Here is a 23189-nt window from a genome sequence, read left to right on the forward strand (position 1 = left end):
TGAGCAATGTTGTTGCCAATGAACCCAGGGTGGGGGCTATCGCACTGACATTTCAAAGTGTTCTCAACTCAAGGGGGCACTGAACACATAAACACTCTCTCTGAACAGCATTGTGCTGACATTCCATTATTTTCTTTATTTGAAAAGCCTAAATTACAACTTTAAGTGGAAAAATATCCACTAAAATCAATGAGAATCATGCGACCTGTTGAAAAATACTTCTTTGGAATTGTACAAGTATGACAAAAAGACGAGAATACACACACAAGACAAGACTATTCTGAAACCTTTTTTTAATATCCCAGTATTCACCTGTGTGAAACATTTTCTACTGTATCTCATGGCATGTCTCTATCCCTTACTGTCAAGTTCACACACACACAGTAGTTACCAGGAGAAGAATACACAACAAATACAAAATTTGGCAGAGAGTATCATTAGTCAAGCTTTTATTTAAATGTAATTCGGCTCCCTATAAAGTATTTCAAAATTCCTTTAGAGGCATCAGTTTCCCTTAAGCAATGCAAATACACACGAAACTGTTACCACTAACTGAGGGATGTGCATTATTTTCTACAAAGGGTAAAGTCTATTCAAGAGTCATAAATCAAGATTGTCACACAACATTGGTCAGAATTTAAAGATAATTATGTCAGCATCTCAGATGCTGACAATTTTACTTCATGACTTTAAGAAGAACCAAGTGCTTTTATATGCTTGAGTAAATCTTCCCTTAATGGGCCCCAAATTCTCAGTGCAGCTTATGCTCCCTTTAAGCTACTGCAAGTTATTTTAGCCAAAATGCTAAAAATCTTGGACAAATTTCACAATATGTGTTAATAATTGAAATTAAAATAGCTGTGTCTTTGTCACAATCATACATATTTCTGAAGCTTGAACTATAAAATAACATTTCTGAGAAGTCTCTTGGCTAGGAATCTATCTCATTTAGGCATCCTCTGTAATCAGATTACACAACAAAACTCTTCCAGACAGGCTTCTTTTACTCTGGAAGGCAAAGAGAGGTAATGTGTATCATACCACCTTTATCCACTGAGTACCGTGAATGTCTAACAGATTAACTTAAAAACCTTCAGGTGACTGAAGTTCAAAGGATGGATCTGAAACTAAGAACAGTTAATTAACAGTAATTAAGCAGATCCAAAAGCAGAAAATTCAAATATGTGCTTAGTACAGCTATACAACCATAATTTCATCCCTTCAACCATTTGTCATCTTTGCTTTATAAACTAAAAGTCCATATTTACATTCTGCACTTCTTTAGGAAGATGGAGGCCGTTTCTTTTTCCAACTTGAACCGATTTCTCTAGATATCGCTTTGTTTCAGGCTTTACATTTTCAAGATTGCAGGATTGCTGAAATGACAGTATAATTAAATAATTAATTTTACAATGTGGTGTCAGAAACATACCAAGCATTAGAAAGGTCTGAACAGAGTTGTTCTTTAGAAAACCAACATAGTAAAAAAGGAATATCCCAGACTTCAGTGTGAAGGACTTTCCAAAAACAGTTACCTAATACAACAGTATTCTTATATTGATGTAGTATGGTTTCAAAGTAACTTTCTTTTACCAAGTATCTCAGCATATTTACATGCTGTCATAATAGCAAGCCCTTTCAGTTTATAGTACAGTGCACTTATGCTTTTTCTGTACAGATACCTTTCTTACACATCCTTGAAGAAAATCAGTGCTATAAGGTAAAACCATACCTCAAAATTTAGAGGGATTTAAAAAAACCCGAAAATATCAAATGTGTCAATGAAAGTTATCAGATGGCATAAAATCTGAGCATAAACATATTCTCTTCAGAAGAAATCAGCCAGTGACAACAAATAAAATACTATTTCTGTGTCTGGTTATGCTCTTACGACGATTCTTGAACGGTCATTTTGTAAAGCAATCAACATTAAGAGACGAGACACTGGTTGTAGCAGAACATGGATCAGTCCTGTGAGGGTCTTCCTTCAAACTGACTACAGCAAACTGTTTAATTCAGAAAATTGCGATTTTATCCTAAATTGAAAATAATGCTGTATGCATTCTAATTTTATCTTCCTTCATCTAAAAGTGAATATTTAAAAAAGGTGTTAACTTATAGTCCTTGTTAAAAGGGATATAATCTATTTTAGTTCACCTTCAAATATTAAGCTATTGGTTGTCTTAACAACCCCCTCGTCAGCTTACCTACATACAACTAATTCTTGAACAGCACCTCAAAAAAGTAAAGATGTTGAAACATGCAAACTTTACCAAAGAGTTACACACCAGTGTACAGCTGTCAACTAATGACCTGCCAGTGCAAATTACCTGTCTTTCTTTAACAGAAAAGAGACAGGAAGCCAGTTACATTAGAAGATAAAATAACTAATAAATACTCTGAAATAGAGATTTTCCCAACTGTAATTTAAAAATGATCCACATAAAAACATAAACAATGTCTACTCCCACCAGTGCCAGTGCTCTGCATCTATAATTAAAAAAAAAAAAAAAAGGAAAAAAATCAGGAGATTGTTTTTTAGAACGTTTAATATCTTAGAATGGTTTAGCTTTGCTTTTCTTCTGCAAAGAGTCACAAGTCCCAGCAGCATTATGCTACAGCAGGACTGTTAAGCATTAGTATAATTGTGCCCAGAACTCTTATGCAATGTACCAATAGTCTACATGCAAGAATTTTTAAGACCAGTGAAAAAAATTACAACAATCACTTTGCAATAAAGTAACTTTTCTAAAGCAATAGGCAGATGTAACGTAGGTTACCAATACTGTCATATGATGAACGAAGAATATTTTTTCTTTTTAATATTATCTGTTACAGGTAATTTTTAAAAGAATCCATAGACTCATGAAAGGATGATCTAACTACTATAGGTCACCACACAGCTAGAGTCAATGATTATTGAGCCATGTGATTGTATGGTATACCCTTCACCATACCTGTGGTTTTTTGCAGCACTCAGCTGTCGACCCCTGCCTTTTTTTAAAAAAATAAAAGGATGTAAGGGGTGGAAATCTCCTTTTATGAAGAAAATTATGTTCTCTGTCCTTTCCAAGTGAAAACCTCACAACTTGATCCCCATTTGTGATAAATACATAAGGCAATCCACATAGAATATTTCCCAAAGATAAAAAGAATCCTATTACTCCACTCCCTGCAACACCTGGGCTTCCTGCTCTGCTTCTGGCAAAGAATAGTCTCTGAAATTCTGCAGCTTCATGAAGACTTTATGCTAACAAACACTACATCTAGAAGTGTTAATGCTGTGATATTGAGTACAAAAATATTTGTAACAATCAGAATTTTCACATAATGTTTTTCCACTGGACAACCCCCAATAGCAGGGTTTTTTTCTGACTTAAGAGTAGTGTGACAGAAGAGGCATGACTTCAAAATGATAGAAGTCAAAAATGCAGATACTGTCACTACATTAACATTTATATTGTGCTAACTGTGCTGCAAGGCTCAAAAATAGAAAGGCTGAGAAAAATAATGGAGTACTCTAATCTCAATAAAAAGATACTGCTTTTATTACAGTAATAGTTAAGGACAGAGGATTGTGAAAAGTCTCACTGAGTTATTTAGGCATTGTGAGGATCTCCCAGCATCTCCACTGGGCATATGGAACAGTCACGCTCTTGAAGATCTCCTGGGCCCAAACCCAGCAAAGATTTTAAGCAGAAGAAGGGAATTCACAAACACTCATTTTTAAGCCCTTAAAGCCAGTGAATACTGCCTTGTTTCAAAGCTAGGAGATTTTTTTTTTCCAGAAAAGGAGGAGAAAACTAAACTAGCGTTCTTCATCCAGGACTTGATGACTATACATCTCTCCACACACTTCAAATAAATCAATGTTAAATGGCTTCTAGTCTTAATATTAGCCTTTGTGAAGTTTATTTGCGTTACAGACATGCTTAAGATAAGGATGACACACATTCAGAAAGACCTGTCAGGTCTTCAAGGATAAGCAAGCATATAAACCCTCACTGGCACAGGAACCAAGGGTGCTCTGTGGTCATCTCTGAACCTCAGTTTGGTCAGGACATTGTCCTGTGCTTCTTAGATGAACAATTTCCACAACACAAGTGCTAATTTAGAATATACTACACACATAAAATTTTTTAACCTCCCAGGAATTTTAGAATAGTCATAGTTGATGATATTATATACAATTTCATACTTGTTTTGGACAACGATGGTACCTTATTCCATGAAGAAATCTTCAGGCAGAGTAAGAAACAAAACCTACTTAGAGTATCATGAACAAAAACTGCAGCAGCTGTTTACATCAGGCCAAGTCTCCTGAGGGCATGTGGGCGGAGAAGATTAGCAACATTCTTAAGCATGCCTCTGCTAGCCAGCATACGCAGATGTTAGGAGTATTAAAATCTAAAATGATGGTTTCACTACCAAATTCACCTTTATTCCAACTTTCAGACCTGAAAGTAAAACTTCCCTAAAGAAAAAGATCTGGAGCACATTCAATGACATACATTTATGCAGGAATTTTTTTCCCTAATGTGTCGGGAAAAGAAAGAGACTAGATTATTTTCAGTTTAGTTTGTTGTTGTTTTTAAATTAAATGCAAGAAACTCACCCATTTTCCACCATCAACACTAAACAGTTGTTAACTTAGAAAAGTTTAGTCCTCATAAAGTGAGGAAAAACATTCAGGAGTCATGGAGATCAAGCACATTTACCCATCTTCTAGTGGACTGACTGTATTATAAATACCGTGGGAATGTGAGGGCCCTCACTCTCCTCACTACATTTTAATTCAGTCCTTGTGCAGGACCATGAAACTGAATTAATATACCTAAGCTATTAAATCCTCAGCAAGGCCATGAAAAACTTGATTTAATCAAAATGTTTTACTGGCTCATTTAAACTGACAGAATGATTAGACAACAGCCAAAGCCATTGCAATGGACAAAGAAGGATACACACATCTAGACACAAGAGGAAAAGAGCAGAAACACCAAGTTACATTGGTTTAAGTTTCTGTGGAACCACAGCCTTTTTGTATAGTTGTGTCCCACTGGAAAGATTTGACTGGTACAGACACAGGGAAACACACACAGTGATGGGGATCTTGAAAAGTTCTGCAGACGCTAACTTTAGAAAAAAGTTTTTCACTGCTGGAATTTTATTTACATTTCCACAAGTCATGCAGATATATTTGTGATTTACCTGCAAATAAACAATCTTCTGAAACACATCTTCTCTCATGCTCATCTCCACATCAAAATTAGAAAGCGTTTTGTCAGCTTCTGTACTTGCTAAGCGTACCTCTTTGTCAGGTGAGACATGCTGGGGAAAATCCAACATGCTTCTTTCCACTGTTTAAATAAAAGACAATGAACACTTACACAGAAGACTATAAATGCTTGAAGGCTAAGGAACTTCCCCCCTTCTGATACTTATTGAAGACATAAGAAACAAGCACCCAAAGCAATCTGACACTTCAGATCAGGCTTGAAGCAAAGAAAGTGACTAAAGATAATGTAAAACTGAATAGGTGAAAGGACAAAACTGCACACCATTTTTAACAAACATTTTACAGAAACTATCTATTACTGAAGCCTAATTATCTCACCTTCTTATTTCTACAAAGTCAATTGAAAGATGTGTGAATATGATATGTAGTTTTTGAAAGATGCAACATCTCTAAGTGAAGACTGAGATTGTCTCATAGCTGACACATATGCTCCCATGTTAGCATTTGAGGTAAAAAGCTCTGAATCTTTCAAACAGGCCCATCTGTCCTGAAGTTATTTTTACATTGTTATGTAAACAACATATACCCATCTTCTCTTCCGTGTTTAAAAAGAAACAATAGAGCAAATGCAGAAGATGCTATGTATTTGAACTTCTAGAGATCAGAAGCTGAGTAATACTACTTTTTTAGAATACACCACTGAGATTAAGTAAATCCTTGCTTATTAAAGAAATATTGCATCTTATAACAACATTGAATAGAAGTGTTAAAATAGAAATTAATTAACTTAATTCAAAACCAATTATAATTTCATGCCCTTCCAACTCCCCAAAAGCACATCTTAGAGTAACAACATTTTAGGATGATTTAAAGCTCTGTAATTTTATACAATCTGAAGTTGTTTTATCAAACCATGAGATAGTCTCAGCCCTTCTTTGGAATGTAAACAGGGGCATACGATTCTTCTTGAAGCTGACAGGAAACTTCCCCACTCTGTATCTCCTGTCCTTATGCCAAGATGTTTCAAAATCATGAAGTGAGTTTTAACAGCTTCCAAGTGAAATGTAGGGTCTGTTGCCATCCACGGCTTTTCAGATACTAAGTTCCAGTTATTGAGGTAGGTCTTTCAAGTATATGTGAAAGGGACACACAGGACTTAAAAATCTAACATCCTAATGGAAGTCTTGCTGTCGTAATATATCCATATGCCACGGACTGATTCACAGGTAAGTGATGCTAATTTCACATACAGCTTCAAAGATTAGCATTAAAAAGCTTAAATACAACCCACAACTGCAAAAGCATGTAGAGAATAAAAAGCACATCTTGGAAGATGCAAGTCTTAGTGGCTATTGCTGAGAAGCTGACAGCCACTATTTTCTGAATCAAACATAGATTTTACTTCTAATTTAATTTAAAGCAGAGAGTTTTATACATTGGTGAAAAGGCTTACAATAATTATATCAAATACATCAGTACAATTAAAACTGAACCTGACAGGAAACTGTTTGGATGAAGATTACTCAGTCTTTCTGTCAGCACCAATTCCAGTCAATTCACTGTGTATACCTAAACTGTAATTCTAAGTAATGTAAAAGCCAGACTAATACTACAGGACAATAATTTGAGCTGCAGCCTGCTCTTTTTTCCTAGGTGAAGATTCTGCTCCAAACCAAGGTGGCTGTCCTCAGTACCTCTGTTGTTACTGCAGATTTTTTAGAGCATTTAAGAGAACTTAATATTCTATTACACTGACTACTTTTTGAGAGTCATGCAAACACCATGTGATAGTTTTTTCAAAATAGAGCTACCCAAGATATATTTTAATTTTCCCCATCTCCTCTGACTGACAATTATTAACAAATTAACTGAATGACCTGTGTTTGACCATTAAACTCCACGTATTGGCATGTCTTGGTAGTTCATTCAGAATAATCTAGATCTGGCTGCATGATCAACACCACTCCCTGGATTCTCCAAGGCCTTGCAGGCCATAACATGAAAGCAAGCAAGTAAAGCAGTCTTTTTTTAAAAAAGCATTCAAAAATTCCCCACATTCTCAACCATCACATTTTCTCCACCAGGAGCTTATCAGCCTTTCCATTATTGCATTTGACTTGCTTGTCTCAGATTCTGCAGTGTCTGAAAAAATATGCACTGCCTATCAGGTCTGCAGGTGCTGTGCTTACCACAGATCCTGTAGTCTACACTGTTGCACATTGTCCTCTAGTGGTTGTACACAGTTGGAAAAGAAAATGTTAACTGGGTGGAGCTCCATGCCCAAAAAGAAAACATGTGACCAGTGCAGTTCTCTAGACGTGTCAAAGAGATCAACAGCACAGTTTTGCTAATCGTTATTTTTGACTCTAGAATAAAGCAGCAGAACTTTGTAGCTGATCATGAGACATATTGCTGAGAGGTCCTGAAAGATGTTTCTGACCAGAGGACCCTGGAGAGGCCTCTACACATTTTACACAAGAATAGCATGGATCAGAATTGCAAGCAACAATTATCGTTTCTCAGTGTTTCATTATGTGCAGATGGAATGCCCTACGGAAAGAATCAAAGAAAAAATACACTTACCTGCATATTCCACTTCTATATCTGCCAAGGCCCGTACAGTGTTTTCATGTGTTACTTCTCCAGTATCAAGCATCCCAACAGTGTCATATACATGCTTTGTTTTCCTGATTAGTTCTTCTGTTCTTGTTCTAATTTGCTCTGGTGACAGGTCCCATCTCAAAAGGTTTCGGCCTGATGCTATGTATGAAGAAGCCTTGAGCTGGCTAGTAATTTCTGCTCCTAATGTCATTCTCAACACAAGCCGTGGCCCAAGGGACCTGAAAGTATAAAAATGATCTTTGCATAGCAAGATTCTACTTCAAAAGGTAGTTTGTAGTAAACATCAAAAAAAGGCAACAGACCTTTAATAATTACAGAATATTTTTCGAAGCAAGAGCAAAGTACTTTTTAGAGCCATAGCTTGTCCAGCAGGAGTATACACTGCCATTACCCTTATCAATTTAGTCTAATTTTAAATAAATCAGAAGTCTGTCTTCTACGTTTTCCATCTAAATGATGACTAAGTCGAGACAGGGTTATAAACTTTGGTATTGACAAAACCAGATAGATCAAATTAGTATTCAATCTTCTAAGAAAACCAGAATTACAGTTAATAAAACTCTACAGAACCAGGCAGCATTTACATTTTATAAATAAGGAAAAAAACCCAAATAGTGATTTGTAGATTATGAATAACAAGAACTGCAAAGATGCACAAAACGAGACATTTAAAAAAGTCATTTGTTCATGTTCATTACAATAAATCATTTTATATTTATGTGAGATGTCTGCCACATAATCATCCGTGGGAGGAAAACTTCTAGTTGTTACTCACTTGCAAATATATTCCTTTAATTGTTATGGATATTAAATAGGCAGTTTCACTCTATTGCCAGAAGAGGTACTTAAGTTTACTGTAATTTACGTACTATTAATCCTGATTATAGAAAACAACTATATTTCAGCTTTAGCTAGCAGAAAAGTAAAACTTGCTATGGTGTTCAGCATCATCAGAGAATCGCAGGAGCATCATAGGAGGATCTCTGGCTGGCAGAGACTTACTATGTGGCTCCTTATTTCAGTTGCATAATTTAAAACAACAAAATTTGTCATTATTACCATAACAAAATGTAAAATTTTTAACGATAACTAAAGAACTACAAGAACACACACAGAGACCTTGCTACTAAATGGGATGTTTACCTAACACTATTTTACATTTGTCCTGGTTTTGTTAAAAACAAGACCAGTTTCTCTTTTAGTGAATTTTTCCTTTCAGCTAAGTTCTTCTAAGTAACTGCACTTTTCTGAAGTTGGATACATGTTTTGGTAGACATAGCAATGTACACCCCATAAGCAAGGAGGGGCAAACTGAACAGGTGACTAAAACTGACCAACTAAGTATTCCATCCCATCCACATGATACTCCATATAAAAGTGGGAGATCACAAGGGTCTCAGCCCTTCTTCAACTATGGCAGGCATCTGGGGAGGACCCTGTCTGCTGTCCCTGCGACCTGAGGCCTAGTGACAGCCTCTGCATCCTTGAATCCAGTTCCGATCTGCCGCAGAGTCCAACCCAGGATTTCTGGGTGCCTGCGCTGCAGTTACTGGAGCAGTGCTGAGCTTTGACGGGGAATTCAAGATTGGTTTGGTATATTTTGTATTATTTTCTCTATTTTATTAGTAGCATTAGGAAAACATTTTTAACTTTTTCCAACTTGCAAGTCCTCTCTCTCTTTGCCGTCCTATTGCCTTTCCTTGGTGGGGGGCTAAGCGGGGGGAGGGAAGGGGAGGGGGTTAACAAAGCATCTGCCACAGTTTATTGTCACCCTGCAATCAAACGCTGACAACATTAAATACCTTTTCCTCTTAATGCTAGCCATTGTACTTGTATTAATTTTATTGCAAAACCAGTCTGGTATGTAAGTGCTCAGATAGGTTTTGGCATACAATGCAGCGAGCATGCATAAAAGGATAGGCAATTTTAGCCTGAAGGAAAAACAAAGCAGAAGAGTGAAATGCAATCTGAAAAGAGCTGCATGCAAGGCTCCTGTTTAAAGGCAAGACTTTTTATTAAAAGACTCACTTCACTCATCTATAAGAGGAATTCTCTAGAAATAGCATAGCCAAAATTACTTTTATGCAAGACAAAAAAAAAAAATAGAACACTTCTATCTACATTGAGATTTTTTTTTCTTGTTACCACAGCTTCTTCAAATCCTCCCATACCAATGTAGCCAAGATGTTTGCTTTTCCCTTCTACTGGCATACAGAAACATCCATGTCCAGTATATTGATGATTTAACTCTGAAAAGGAAGCCTGAATAAAGAATATTCCTTCTACCTCTCTTCTATCCCTCTGATACCAACTTAGTTCTGACATTAATGTCTTAGCAGCTTTTCCACTGGACTACTAAAATTTTGAATTTCATTTAGAAGTTTATGATAAATGAAGCTGCTTTCATGAAAGCAAAAGCTTAAGTATTAGCATTCTCAGAATGCATTAGTTCCCATCTCCCAAAACCACTGAATTCTACCTTGAGTCTACAATCCATTAAATAGTACTTCATTATATCATGAACAGCTTCCCACTAGACTGCCCTATGTTCAGTTTTTCACACATTACTAGTGCATCTCTGGTACAACCTCATGGGAGCTGAAGGGGAACCTACTCAAAAAGTAGGTTCAAGGTTCTGAACTCTACCCGTTCCCCTCCACTCCCTCTGCCTCCCCTGGAGAATATCAGAAAGAACATGAAATATGCCAAATTAAGGTCAAAATAAAAGTAAAATAGAATCAAAGGAAAACAACAGCCTGAACAACATAAAAGCTGACAACTATGCTGAAGTGCAGGATGTGAAGCAGATATTCTTTTTTAAAGGGAACGTACAGCTTTCTGTCATTCATTTTTTTCACCTAGACACGTAGAAAACACAGACCCATCACAGACCAACTACGTATTGTTAGAAAAAAACCCACTAAAATAGTCACAGCACCAAGATATTACATTAATTTCAGCCTGTCTAACAAGTTTAATAATTACAGTTGGCCTTATTTCACGAACTTGAATGCAGGGTCCCTGATTACTGCAGAACACTACTTTTAAATACCAAAAAAAGATGCCACCTGATTTTCTTAGTACATTGGCAAGTTGCACTGAAGAATATACACACAAATCTGACAGCTGCATAAGTGATTGCGATAAACACCAGCAGGTAGTTGTCTGTTAGAGACACAAAAAAACCAGAACTGCCTAGTTTTGAAATGCTCATACCTTGCCTCCTGCTGCTGATAAAAGGAACTAGTAATTTATGTAGATTAACACAGGCAGTACAAACTCAAAACCCCTGTGTTTCTAACTGACCAAATGAAGGTGGGCCTTCAAAAGCTGTAACATAACATTTCACATTAAAAAAATCACTACACGCAACTCTTCAAATAACCATTTAGACACGTGGTGTTAACTTGCTGCCAGTCAATCAGATTGTACTTAGGGACAATGTAACCAACAGATTAATAAAAAATAATGTGCAAGTAAAAATATACACATAGGTGAAATCTTGGCCATTTTTTTCAAGGCTTGGCAATTCATATTCTTTGTCTACATAAAAATATAAATAAATTCCCCAAACTCCATGTAATTGATAATTTACTAACTTTATCTTAGTTGTTTAAGAAACAAAGAAACCATGCTAAAATTAAGGATTAAATAGACTTCAAAGAAACAAGGAAGAGGAGTATAGTTGAAATAGTGTGACTGTTTCAAAAATGCTCTACAACTACACCTGCCATGTTATTAGAGAAAACACTACAGTAAATTGTATCATTGAGGGAAACTTTAACTTCCCAGATATAAACTGGAAAATACATTAAATTAATAATGGTAGGAACCAGATGCAACAGCGAACAGCTTTCTTCAAATAGCAACTGAACCAACAAGATGCAATTATTATTTTAGGTTTGCTTTTGGTAAATAGCAGCAACATTATAGAAGAACCAACTATTGCTTGGACTGAGCAATCAGAAGTTGATTCAGTTCAAATTAGACAGAAGGATAAACAATGCAGGTCTGTAAATAATGTTAAGTGTATACTGCAATCATTCCATGTGGCCATGAGTAGGCTGTTGCTAGTGCCTGAACTGACTAGTTCAAACTGCTTCAAGCAATACACTCAGTTTTCTGTGGTGCAGTGTAAAATGGTAAACGTATCTAAACAAGCCTTGGTTAAGGATAAGGTTTACATCCAGCAGCAGTATTGCCTTAAGATATTCTTCTTCTTTCCTTTTCCTCCCTCTGATGCTCATTTCTGCCCCTGTATACCACTCCATCAATAACAGCAGCATAACTCTTGGTAGGGTCAAACTTTGGAAAGAGTCAGGGCAGCATACAGGTGAAAAATGAAGTGTACTAAAAACATGCAAGGGGGACAGGTTGGGGTTTTTTTTTTTCAGCTTATGAGTTTCATCATCTGCTTGATGTGTAACTTCAAAACAGTTGTACTGGTGAAAACGAAGTATCAAAAGTGTCAATAGCCACCTAAGCCTGCACTACTGCCAGAAACACATATGAAACACATGGATTTAGTCTAGCAAAAAAGTCTCAATATAATTGCTGTCAATAAGCATACAATTTAAATGACCCAAAGTGAAAAGAGCTATTGATGCTAAGACACAATAATAACATAAGAACGAAGTTGAATAAAATACTTGTAAGCTAGAATTTTAAGATAAGTTTGTAACCATGAGGGCAGTCAGATTCCGAAACAGCTGCCCAGTGAGCACCAGAAGTGAAAACACCTCTATTTATAACACGGAGCTTGACCAGGTTATAAAATGGATTATATTACTTGGTTATCTAACATAGCACACGACCAGACTCGATCACCCCAATTGTCGCTTCTGGTCCCTGTGAGGTCCTTCAATACTAAAGTGCCTTTATTGACATTGCATTGTTACTATGAATATCTAATTGGCCTCTGTTGGCAACCTGCACTGGCCTGTTTCTTGGGTGAGGCCTATGGCATCTAATTATAGCCGTGGAATGACATACAGGGCAGATAGAAATATATTATGCATTTGTGCACTGCTTCACCCATCTATGACAAGTTCAGGAGGAAAGGCACAGAAAGTTTGGTTTGGGCTTTGAGCTATAACAGAGTATTATAGAAGCAGCAGTTTTTACAAATTATGTCTGTCAATCCTAGAAGCAGTAAGAATGGTAATTTCTACCAAAAGCAGTGTAAGTTGAATAACAACTTAAAAGCTTAGTAGCTGCTTCTAAAAGTGGATTTTTAAGAAGAAAACAAAGCTTCTGAGTTACAGACTGCAATCATTGCTATTTTTGCTGGAATGCCAGGTAATTTATTTCACCATCAAATCTACAATTTGATTACTTGCTGCTTCTGGAAAATATAAATTTGATTTGAGTTTAGAAAGGAGAAGGACTTTTGTAATACTTTAATACAGCAATACCATGGCCAACATAACTACTGCAGAAACAAAGCAATTGAATTTAGAGACTAATTTTTAACTTGTGCAGTAAGTATTTTAAACATATTAAACATTTATGTAAGTCTGGTTTTGTTTAGAAACATTTTCTGTTACTGGAAAATGTGAAGCAACCCTTCATGCGTGTGTTCCATTAACGCTATTAAAATAAAAAAAGGAAGCCACAATCTATGAAGCAGAAGCAGCAAAAGGTAGTACCAGCTTTAGAAAGTACAAACACAAAAACATGCACGCTTATTCACAACATGTTCCTACTACTGAAAGTCACTTTATAACATGGTTAAGATTTAAGCCTGCTGTCTCATTTAACTCTGATTACATATGGATAGCTATGACCCCATCTAAGACTCTTTAATGGCACTTCCAGTTTTCAAATTATTCTTCACCTGAACAGTATTATTTACAATGACAAGCGTGATTTTACAGAATAAAGTGTATTAATAAACGTGTTTCTGGAAAACATTATACAGACCAGTTTATTGTACTGGCTAACAGCTCTGGCAGTTCTACATAGCCACACAAAAATTGGAGTATAGTTTTCTGTCCTACGTGAAACTGATATGTTGTCTGCTGTCAAAAGGTCTGAGATAACTTCAGGGTTAAAGTGGTAGCCAAGATTTTAAAAAGAAGAGAGAAAAAAAACAGAGAGAGAGGGGTCTCAAATTCAGATCAGTCAGTCATTCTCTAGTTTTTAAATCCTCTAATAGGAAATAAATACAATTAAGTTTTTCTTGCTGCACCGTATGTATACTTCAGGGGACATTCCTACAGATATAAGTAAGAGCAGATTTGCAGATCACAACAACCACAATTAACTTTTTCAATCAGTAATTTACTGTATGAAGCTTTGTAAAAGCTGCCAATTAAAAACAGCAGTAGGACCATTTTGGTCTATCTTTTGAAACAGCAGGTCTCAGTTAAACAACACTTCCTAGTCTTACAGGCTGCAGGAGAACCAGCGCTGCATGCTGGAAGCACCCTGTGAAAACCACTTCCATCAGGTACCTGCAACCAACGCTCAGACTCCACCTGGTGGCCCTGTGAAACAAAAAACAACTCGAACTTCTAGACACGCCCCATCAAAGCAACAAAAACACTGACAGTTTGCCTCAAGACAAATTAATAGTCGAATATTATGTCATATATTGCCATTTGCCTGAAAGTAAGACTCAAGTGCTATCGAATAGGTATAAATGATAGCAGACATGCATCGTTTAAGCAAGGCTTTATAAGTCAAGCCTCATATGGAATGGAATACTTTTTTTTTCTTTGCTTTAAATGGAGAAGTAGAAAAGCATTTCAAAAACAAACCACAATGAGTATTCAGCAGCATCTAATATAATGTAAGATACGTTGCAATCAGTGTTCTCAGGATGGATTTTAAGACAGAAATTTAATAGGCTAATGGAATGGAGAGGGTGAGAAAAAAGTCCAAGACAGAACAAGCAAAGTACAGTTAAATCGCTCCAAGCTGATCAAAAGGCAACATTATTTCAATTGAGCCAAAGGAATGAGACTACAGCCTCACAATGTAAGTCATCACTTTTTCCTGCTGGACACTTTTGAAGTCCTTGTTACGATTTGCTTCTCAGTCCTTTCATCTATTTTGCTCTTGACAGTATATGGAACATTGAATATATGCCTTGAATTCCTAGGCCATTTTCCTTAGGAAAGTACTTGGCCCTGTTCCATGACTGTGTTTGGCACGGACAGATCTCACTACAGCAAGAAGACAGCATGTTTAGTACATCCTAATTTAAAGCTCTGTAACTGCCATTAGAAACTCTTGTGGGTGGGGGTTTTTTGTTTATTTGTTTTGTTTTTTTCTTAAGCTGCATTTGAAGGAATAGAAGAAATTCTAGCACCATTTAACACTAAATCATCAATTTTGCCACTACATCTTTCAGGAAGAACAATTCTCTACAACTTAATTCACTGTACACTCTACATTGATTACAGTCCTATAAGAGATACACTTCTAGCTCTTCAGATCAATGCCAGTCAAAAAAGTTTGCAAGTTAAATAAACATTTTAAAATCTTTATTGACACATATATTACCCTTGGTTCTGCTTTTATGACCTTTCTATCTGGCAGCAAATGTTTACTGGTTTCTCTGATAAAATTAACTTCAATAGCAAAGTAATCGAAAAAGGCACTCTGTGACAGCTAAAGAAAATCCAGACCTTAAGTAGGAGTCCATACATATGCATAACATGTTACAACTTAAATACTCTACCTTTCCCCCTAGTCTCCTCCAACAGTCTTTAAACAAAACAAATTTGGAAACTGGTCTGATTGACTTCCATAAGGGAAGGCGATTTCCACACAGTAATCTGGAGCGGAACACATAGAAGCGTCAGGGTACTGCTTCTGCAGTGTCTGATCTCTAAAATTATGGTATCCATGGTTCTAAGAAAAACAACAACAAACAACAAAACACGTACACACCAACATGCAACGAAACAAAACACGTGAACAAAAAACCCCCAACAACCCCCCCCTAAAAAAAACCAACCAACCAACACCAAAAACCAAACAACCAAAAAGAAACCCAACCAAACAGCACCACCACACCACCAAAAATACCCCCCAAAAAACTAAACCACCAAGCAAACCTGAACCAAACCCCAAAATTACTAGGACTGCTAAACTAGGTTTAAAACTCATTGTGTGTCACAGCAAACCTCCACCATAGCACAACTTGCCTGGAGGATCTTAGAAAGGAAGCTGAGAGAATTTTCAACACTCACATGCAGACAACACTACACTGAATTTAATGCAAGAGGTACTTAGAGTTAACCTTATTGTTTGGTTCTACCACCAGGTGAACTATGGAAACACAGTGGAAAAAAATATTGCTTTTATGGCCCTAGATCTTTCTCAGGTGCTGCTGCATAGGGGTCTATCATATGTCTATCACATCAGCAATATAAACAGCAGGTAAAGTACATACTATTTAGTGCAAACACCACACACTATTACTGCCAGGATATTTCAGTGCTTGAATGGAATCAACTAATGCATGAAAAACAGCTTGTTGACTTCAACTAAAAAAGAAGTGGTGTTGCAGGACAGAGAAAACTATTGAAGAGGGTTTGTAAACACAAAAGGATTCTTTGATTTACACCCACAGTTAATCAGTTCAGCCTGTACCATGGAAATACCCTTTGATTTCCCACTGATCTTCAGTCTCACACAGTCAAAGCAATGAAAAACGTTCTTTGCCGTTCCTAGTTAGTTGGAAAATTCTATGTCTTTGTGGCAGATAATGACCTAATATTGCTTACTTGCACCATTTTAAGTCATTACTCTTCTTGGGAAGACAGTGCATTCTAGCATGTCATGATTGTATCAATGCTTGCAAAATCCCAAACAGCACTCCGTGCTACAGTTTACCTGCTCAACACCACAAATTAGGCAAGCGAAGCCTGCTTTCTGCCCTGGCTTTTGAGCAACTAGCGACTTAGTAACACTGAGCGCTTCCCAGGTTGGTTCCAGCTATGTAAAAGATTGTTCCAGCACGTTAAGTATGGCCAAGAACTCCACTCATTTAACACTCCACAATAGCAACAAAAAGTGTCTCTGTTGAAGACAGAATTCTCAGAGAAGGTCTGATGAACCCACACCCGATCACATTTTGCTCAGAGACAAGCGTAACTCCCCCCATAATCTAAGTACCTACAACACGTACTGGAGAAGAGTCTCCTCTACAGACTCACGAATCTACTGGAATTCTTCGAAGAAGTAACAACAGACAGAGATCTGTTAATATAATCTATTTGATTTCCAAAGAGTGTTGTCCAAAATGTCCTAAAGAAACCATAGTGCTGTGAAATGAGAAGGGAGATCCTCTTATGGAAAAATGGTTAAAAGCTAGGAAAGAAACAGAAACGGCTGCTCATTTTTCTGAGTGGAAGTAGGTGACCAGGGGAGCCCCGCAGGGTCCCATGCTGGGTTCTGTATTCTTTCATGTATTTACACAGGTTGGATTAATGAGGTGACAAAATTTCTTGATGATAAGGTACTGATTATAATGCACTGTACTAAAGGAAGCCACAAAAATATGTGGAAGAATATCACAACACTGAGTAAAGTTTAATACCACTAACGAAGTGAATTTCAGTCTTAATAAATGTGAAGTGACACACACTTCTGACTTTGCATACATAGTGATGAGCTGTGAGCTGATCTAATAATTCTGGAGACATAACAGTTTAATGAAAACACGAGCCAAGAAGCAGCTGAAAAGAAGGGAACTATAGGATTTGGTAGAGGTAGAAGAAAGAACAAAACACAAAGATTCATTATTCCACTCTGTAATGACATGAAGCACACAGATACTATGTGCAGTTCTGATCCATCTGACAATTATAAGCTCATTTTCTGTTCTCCCACCTGCCAAAACCTTCTCCTGTTCTACCAAGTCACAGGGAGTTGTAACAATCAGCTGCAGTGAGGAATGGACTCTTTCAAAAAACAATTAACTAGACTGGTATTCTACAGATTGGATTTAAAAAAAAAAAACCACAAGAGAGGAAGTACTTCAAAGATTTATACAATTATGAAGAAGGAGAATGAACAGGGATAAATTTTACCCCATCACCTCCAACATAACTCAGATTGAAGAGTTTTAGGAGGCTACTACTGGACAAGTTTTTGTACAAGATCATATGAGATAACTGCTTCTGTGTTGGGAAGTCCTCAATTCCTAGATTGTTCTGAAAAGATAGTACTATCCATTCATCCTATCTTGCTTGCTTTCTGAGGTACCCGATCCTGGTTCCTGCAGAAGAAAGAACAGACTTCTGAACTAACTCAAACCATTTAAAAGAAATCTTTCCAAGCCAAGCATTTCTTCTCCTATGAATGACAGAACAGTTATGTCCCCAAAAGCCATTGCTTGCATTGCTTGGTCTGGTCCAGCTGGTGCTCCGTGGGTCAAACTCAGTCCACAAAATGCTTCTAAGCCTGACATTTTTGGATTAGCCAGCCCAGGGAACAATTTTATTCTGCAAACTCCGTCTCATAGACTAACTGTTCTTCTGGAGCCTGCTGCAGTTAGAAAGGTAGCAGCTGTTGCTTTTGACCACAGGAAAAAAATGCTGCTGCAATACACACAGGAGGTTGTGTAGTCCACAGAGCACATGGAAATAGAAAAATGTACCACGTGTCCTGTTCTGTCCCTTGCCATTGCTGAGGTGATGCACCTGAGAAGTTTAATGTAAGCATATGCACACACTATGGTGATAAGTATGATATAAGGAAGTGACTATAAAAGTTCTTCCTGTTTCTTTGCCCTCCAACATAATTCCTCCTCCTTCTTCTTTCCTCCAGCCCCAGTTTCTTGCTAGTTTACTTCTTCATCAAGAGGAAAGCTGGTGTTCAGAGCTTCTTTCCAGTGACGGAAATAAAAAATTAGATCTTAAATATAAATTTTAGTTTTTCCAGAGTCCATGTACATGTATTTTCCTATTCAAATCCTGATTTTTAAGATTTTTCAAATAAAGACTCCAAAATTCAAGGATCCTAGATAATTATTTTAGGACAATGAAATTATTTAAATCAGTGTGTCTACTTTTACTCAGATTTTTTTTCCATTTCTAAGAATATCCTGAAAATTAAACAGACTGCTGCACTTAATCTACCTCTTAGCCTGCCTTTTTCCATGCATTTTATTGAACTAGATATTAATCTTTGAATCTTTCACATTCCAACAGGAAAGGTATTTAATTGGAAATAGCCTCCCTTACAAAAGCTGACTACTTTAACCAAAAGAATCGAACCTGCAACATAGTTCTTCTATTCAATGTAAGGCATGATACTTGAAACTTGCAAAAAACTGTCATTTTTATCTTCTGTTAAGATGCCTTTGGGAAAAGTAGAAGCTGAGACTCTTTGCTATTCAACATTTCTGTGAACAATTGTTTAACATTTGAAGGTCAGTGGTCACTATTAGGCATTCAAGATCACTCTCTCTTGTGAAACGATTCTTTGGGCACACTCAAATGATGACTGGGGGAAAAAAAGTCACAATTAACAAAGTGAAGTGATCATTCCTCACTGTACTTACAACAAGTGATGAAATAAGAAATATTTAAGTCAATACCCAATACTTTATTATTACTTAAGGAGGCATCTTTAGCTTCCAAATGCAAATTGCAAACAAAGGTAGACCTTTTAGGTTTTTTCTAAAGAAAAAAAATGTCCATGCTTCTTTTCCTTTCCTTCCTTTCCTTCTTTTTGTTGGAAAAATCTGTAGGACAAACAAGGATGGTAAACACAAAATACCAAGAACAGTGAAAATGACTATACAAAAGGAATGTAAATGCATATTAGGAAAACAGTTGTGCACCTTACTCAACAAAATTGCTCAATTATTTTATAACAGCAGAAGCCTTATGAAAATAAAAAGATTCTGGATCTTATTTTGTAACTGCTAGTACCCCTCAACCCTAATCCAACCCAAACAAAGGCTGTGAAACAGGACAAAAATGGTACATTTTATGCAGTTAGCACACAACTTGTCATTTCTCTCAAGTCCACAAGAGGTAACCATCTTCATCATTTTACACTCAAAATTCATCTCCATTCTCATTACCACAGTGTATTTATAATCTGACTCTCTACTGTGTCCATGTCTCCTATTAAATATGGTTCTTTGCTTATATTGTTCTGCCCTCGCAGTTTCTCCAGTGATGCCCATTTGTCTAGCCCATCTAGAACTGCCTATAAGCCTTCTTCCACTCTCGTTTTCTGGCTCCACTTAGAGCTAGCATTCATTACAGAGAAAAATAATTAATTCCTTATTTAAAAACCCTTCAATAATATATTTGTACCCATCCCACCCCTCATACAGTGTGAAATAGTGACACGCCTTTTTATAAAGCTGTCAAAAACACATCAACCCGTCTCAGTTCACATACATCTTGCCGAAGAGCCCTAGTGCCACAGCTTCAAATCTCACTCCATTGTTTTCCTGCTCATTTCCCCCGCGGTGTGTCTGATACTCCGTGCAAGAGCTACAAGGCAGAGGCCTCGCCTCGCTCACTGTGCCCACCTGGAAGCTGTACCTAACGGAGGTTACTCCGGCCAAGGCGGACCGCGGGAAACACGCCGGGAGCTGAGGCAATAAACCGCACGGGCTGCGAAGTTTCCTGCACTATTGTCTGCGCCGCCCGCCCCGCCGGCTACTCGGAGCCGCCCCGCAGCCCCCGCCTCGGCCCGGCCGCACGGGGGCCAGTCAGCCAGGCCCCACGACCGGCCGCACGCCAGGACACGCGGCCGCAGCCCGGGCCCGGCTCCCCGGGGGACGAGGACCCTCGTCGGCCGCGCGCGACTCGGGGCTCTCAGGGCTTCCAGTCAGGCGGCCCCACGCCGGAGACCGGCTGCCGCCCCTAGCCGCGAGATCTCCCGCTCCCCTCCGTGCCTACCTGCGAGCCGCGCCCGCGCACAGGGCCAGCATGAGGAGGAGGAGGAGGAAGGGCCGGCTGTGCTCCAGCTGCCGCCCCGCCCTTTCGCCGGCCGCGGGCACGGCCCCCGGCCTCGCGCCGCCGCCCTGCGCGTCCGCTTCCGTCGCCGCCTCGCCACGCCCTTCCCGCCGCTGCCGAGCGCGCGCGCAGCCGCCGCTCGCGCCTCTCCCCCCGCCAACCCCGCGGCGCCGCGCGCGCGCGCGCCCGTCCGCCCGCCCTCGCGCCCGTCCGCGCGCCCTCGCGGCCGTTGTGTTTCGCAGCCGGCGGCGCTGCCGGGGCCGGGCGCTGAGCGGGGCTCGCCGCGGCTCGCAGGGTAAGGGCCGTGCCCCGTCTCGGCGGCGAGCGCAGCTCCGCGGGGACGAGGCGGCTGTACGCCGCCCTCTCGGAGCCCCTCGTCCCCGGAGCTCGGGGGTGGTGGGGCGGAGCGGGCACCCTCCGGGCGTTCGGTGGGCCCCAGGCGGCGGGAGGGGCTGGGCGGCGCGGCCGCTGTCCCCGCGGTGCCGAGGGGAGCCCGAGGACGGTGGGGCGCCCCGCTCCTGCGGGACGGACCTGCCCTCCGGGCCGGAGCGAGCAGCCCCTGTGGCCTGACGCGGCAGTGGGAGGTGGGCGGCGGGGGGACACGGATCGCGGCGCCCGGCCGTGGCCGTGGCCGTGGGGGCGGGCCCCAGCCAGCGGGACCCCGTGCTGCCCGCCCGGTGGGGCGTGTCGGCGCCGAGGAGCGGGGCACAGCGGCGGCCGCTTCCTCGGCCCTTCCGTGCGGGGAGCCCAGGTCCGGCGGTGGCCGCCGCTGTGCAGCCCCGGCAGCCGCCCCCAGGCGAGGAGCCGGCGTTGCTCCGTCCCCGCGGCAGCGGTTGCTCAGCGTGGGTTTGGCTGCACATCGGTTTGCTCGGGAGTTGCTGAGAGAAAATGATGTAGAGAGGGCTGGCTCTGGTCTTGCCATTCATTTGATGCTGGTTTTTAACCTGGTTTCCCCTGGCGACTGGATGAGGTTGTGCCCTTTTCAAATCGGAGTGCTTTAAGGAAAAATAACTCAGAAAGTTGTAACTAAAATTTTCGCTGAAGTTATGTAACTCCCAGCTGATGCTGAATGCAAACCAGACGGGACCAGTAGTGCCACTAATCACAAGTGTGCACTGAGGTCACAGTGTTCCAGTTTTTTTTTTCCAAGGGAATATAAATCATTGAGCAGCACAGCGTCAGATAATATAATATTTTTATTAAAGTGTGTTTTCATATGTCATTACTTTTATTAATGTGTCTTTTTAATTGATTTTGACTTAAACATGTGCTCCTGCTTCCAAGTGCATATGTCTTAGAAATAAAATCCAAACTGTATTTTAAAAAAAAAGAAAAAAAGAAAAGAAAGAAAAGTAAGTTGCTAAATTATTTTAGCCTTGGTGAATTCTCCCACAGGAATAAATCTGAGGAAATCTACGCTCTTTTGCTGATAGTTAAACTATGCAATTGTAGGAGTACTCTAATCCATACAATTTGACCACTTGTTTCAAGGCATCACTTTATTGGGCTTTCTGGTGAAGGACTAGTTTTTGTATACTTCTTGATGAGGTTGGTGGGAATACTCTAAGAATTCATGTTTCTGAAATAAGAAATCTCATTGTTTTTAAGGGATAGGAGAAACTCATTGACTTCAAGATGTCATCCATCAAACGTTTGGTGTATGCAGTCATCCATTTCTTGAGAGAGCAAAGTCAGATGGATACTTTCACTCCAGATGAACAAGAAAGCTTGGAAGGTAAGTGGTAAAGGTTCTAGTATATGTATGTATAATACCTACCCATATGTTAAATTGCATGGTGTATATTATCATAGAAAGTAACTGGCGTGACCTAACTGAAACTGCCACCAGATATCATTGGTCAAGAAGATAATGATTTTAATATTTCTGAGATTATTAATTTTAAAACATCTCTCATTTTAAAAATGTTCTGAAGTTACAAAATGTGTACTGCATTAATTTTGAGCAACAGATACTTTGAATCATATCAAGTTAAGCAGTGTCATAATACTGACTATGGTAATGATTTGTGTATGTGTCTGCTGATTCCTTTTTCTCTTTACTTTTAAGTTTGGTTTCTTTCTGCATTTTGTGTTTGATAATAGATGTACTGGCAATAGAGGAAGTAAAAAAATTACCATATATTGGTTATGGTATATGGGGAAAGCTCCTGTTTCATACTTGCAAGACTTCCATGTAATTTATGAGGGAGGCTAAGAGATCCTAAGTATACAGAAAATAAAATAAATGTTTTGCATTTCTTTTACACTTGAACAGTGATTCCAAAGAGCACATGGTAGTGAATATTTTCAATAGGGTATAGTTTCTATTATCGATCCAAGACATATAGACATAGCTACAGAAAGATGGACTTAGGTATGTATTCCTCTGTTGA

The 23189-nt window shown here is 39.1% G+C and overlaps 2 protein-coding genes across 6 annotated transcripts in view; one reads left to right on the forward strand and one right to left on the reverse strand.

The window, feature by feature from the left end:
• NLN (neurolysin) overlaps positions 1–20893 on the reverse strand; it is a 40094-nt gene extending 19201 nt beyond the window's left edge. The window contains exons 1-4 of the mRNA XM_065655654.1: positions 20740–20893; positions 7820–8076; positions 5209–5357; positions 1269–1376 (exon numbers count right to left, since the gene is read on the reverse strand). Of these exons, the coding sequence (XP_065511726.1) occupies positions 1269–1376; positions 5209–5357; positions 7820–8076; positions 20740–20771 (546 nt within the window). The 5' untranslated portion in view covers positions 20772–20893. The remainder of the gene's footprint in view (positions 1–1268; positions 1377–5208; positions 5358–7819; positions 8077–20739) is intronic.
• A 135-nt stretch (positions 20894–21028) lies between these two features.
• The window catches only part of SGTB (small glutamine rich tetratricopeptide repeat co-chaperone beta), a 38251-nt gene continuing 36090 nt past the window's right edge, over positions 21029–23189 (forward strand). For 3 of the 5 annotated variants that reach the window (XM_065655662.1, XM_065655665.1, XM_065655666.1), the window contains exons 1-2: positions 21029–21091; positions 22405–22531. In XM_065655662.1, coding sequence (XP_065511734.1) covers positions 22432–22531 — 100 coding nt within the window. In that variant the 5' untranslated portion in view covers positions 21029–21091; positions 22405–22431. The remainder of the gene's footprint in view (positions 21092–22404; positions 22532–23189) is intronic. The other 2 variants (XM_065655664.1, XM_065655667.1) reach the window with 2 other exon arrangements.

Source organism: Caloenas nicobarica, chromosome Z (genome assembly GCF_036013445.1).
Source record: "Caloenas nicobarica isolate bCalNic1 chromosome Z, bCalNic1.hap1, whole genome shotgun sequence".
Classification (NCBI taxonomy): Eukaryota; Metazoa; Chordata; class Aves; order Columbiformes; family Columbidae; genus Caloenas; species Caloenas nicobarica.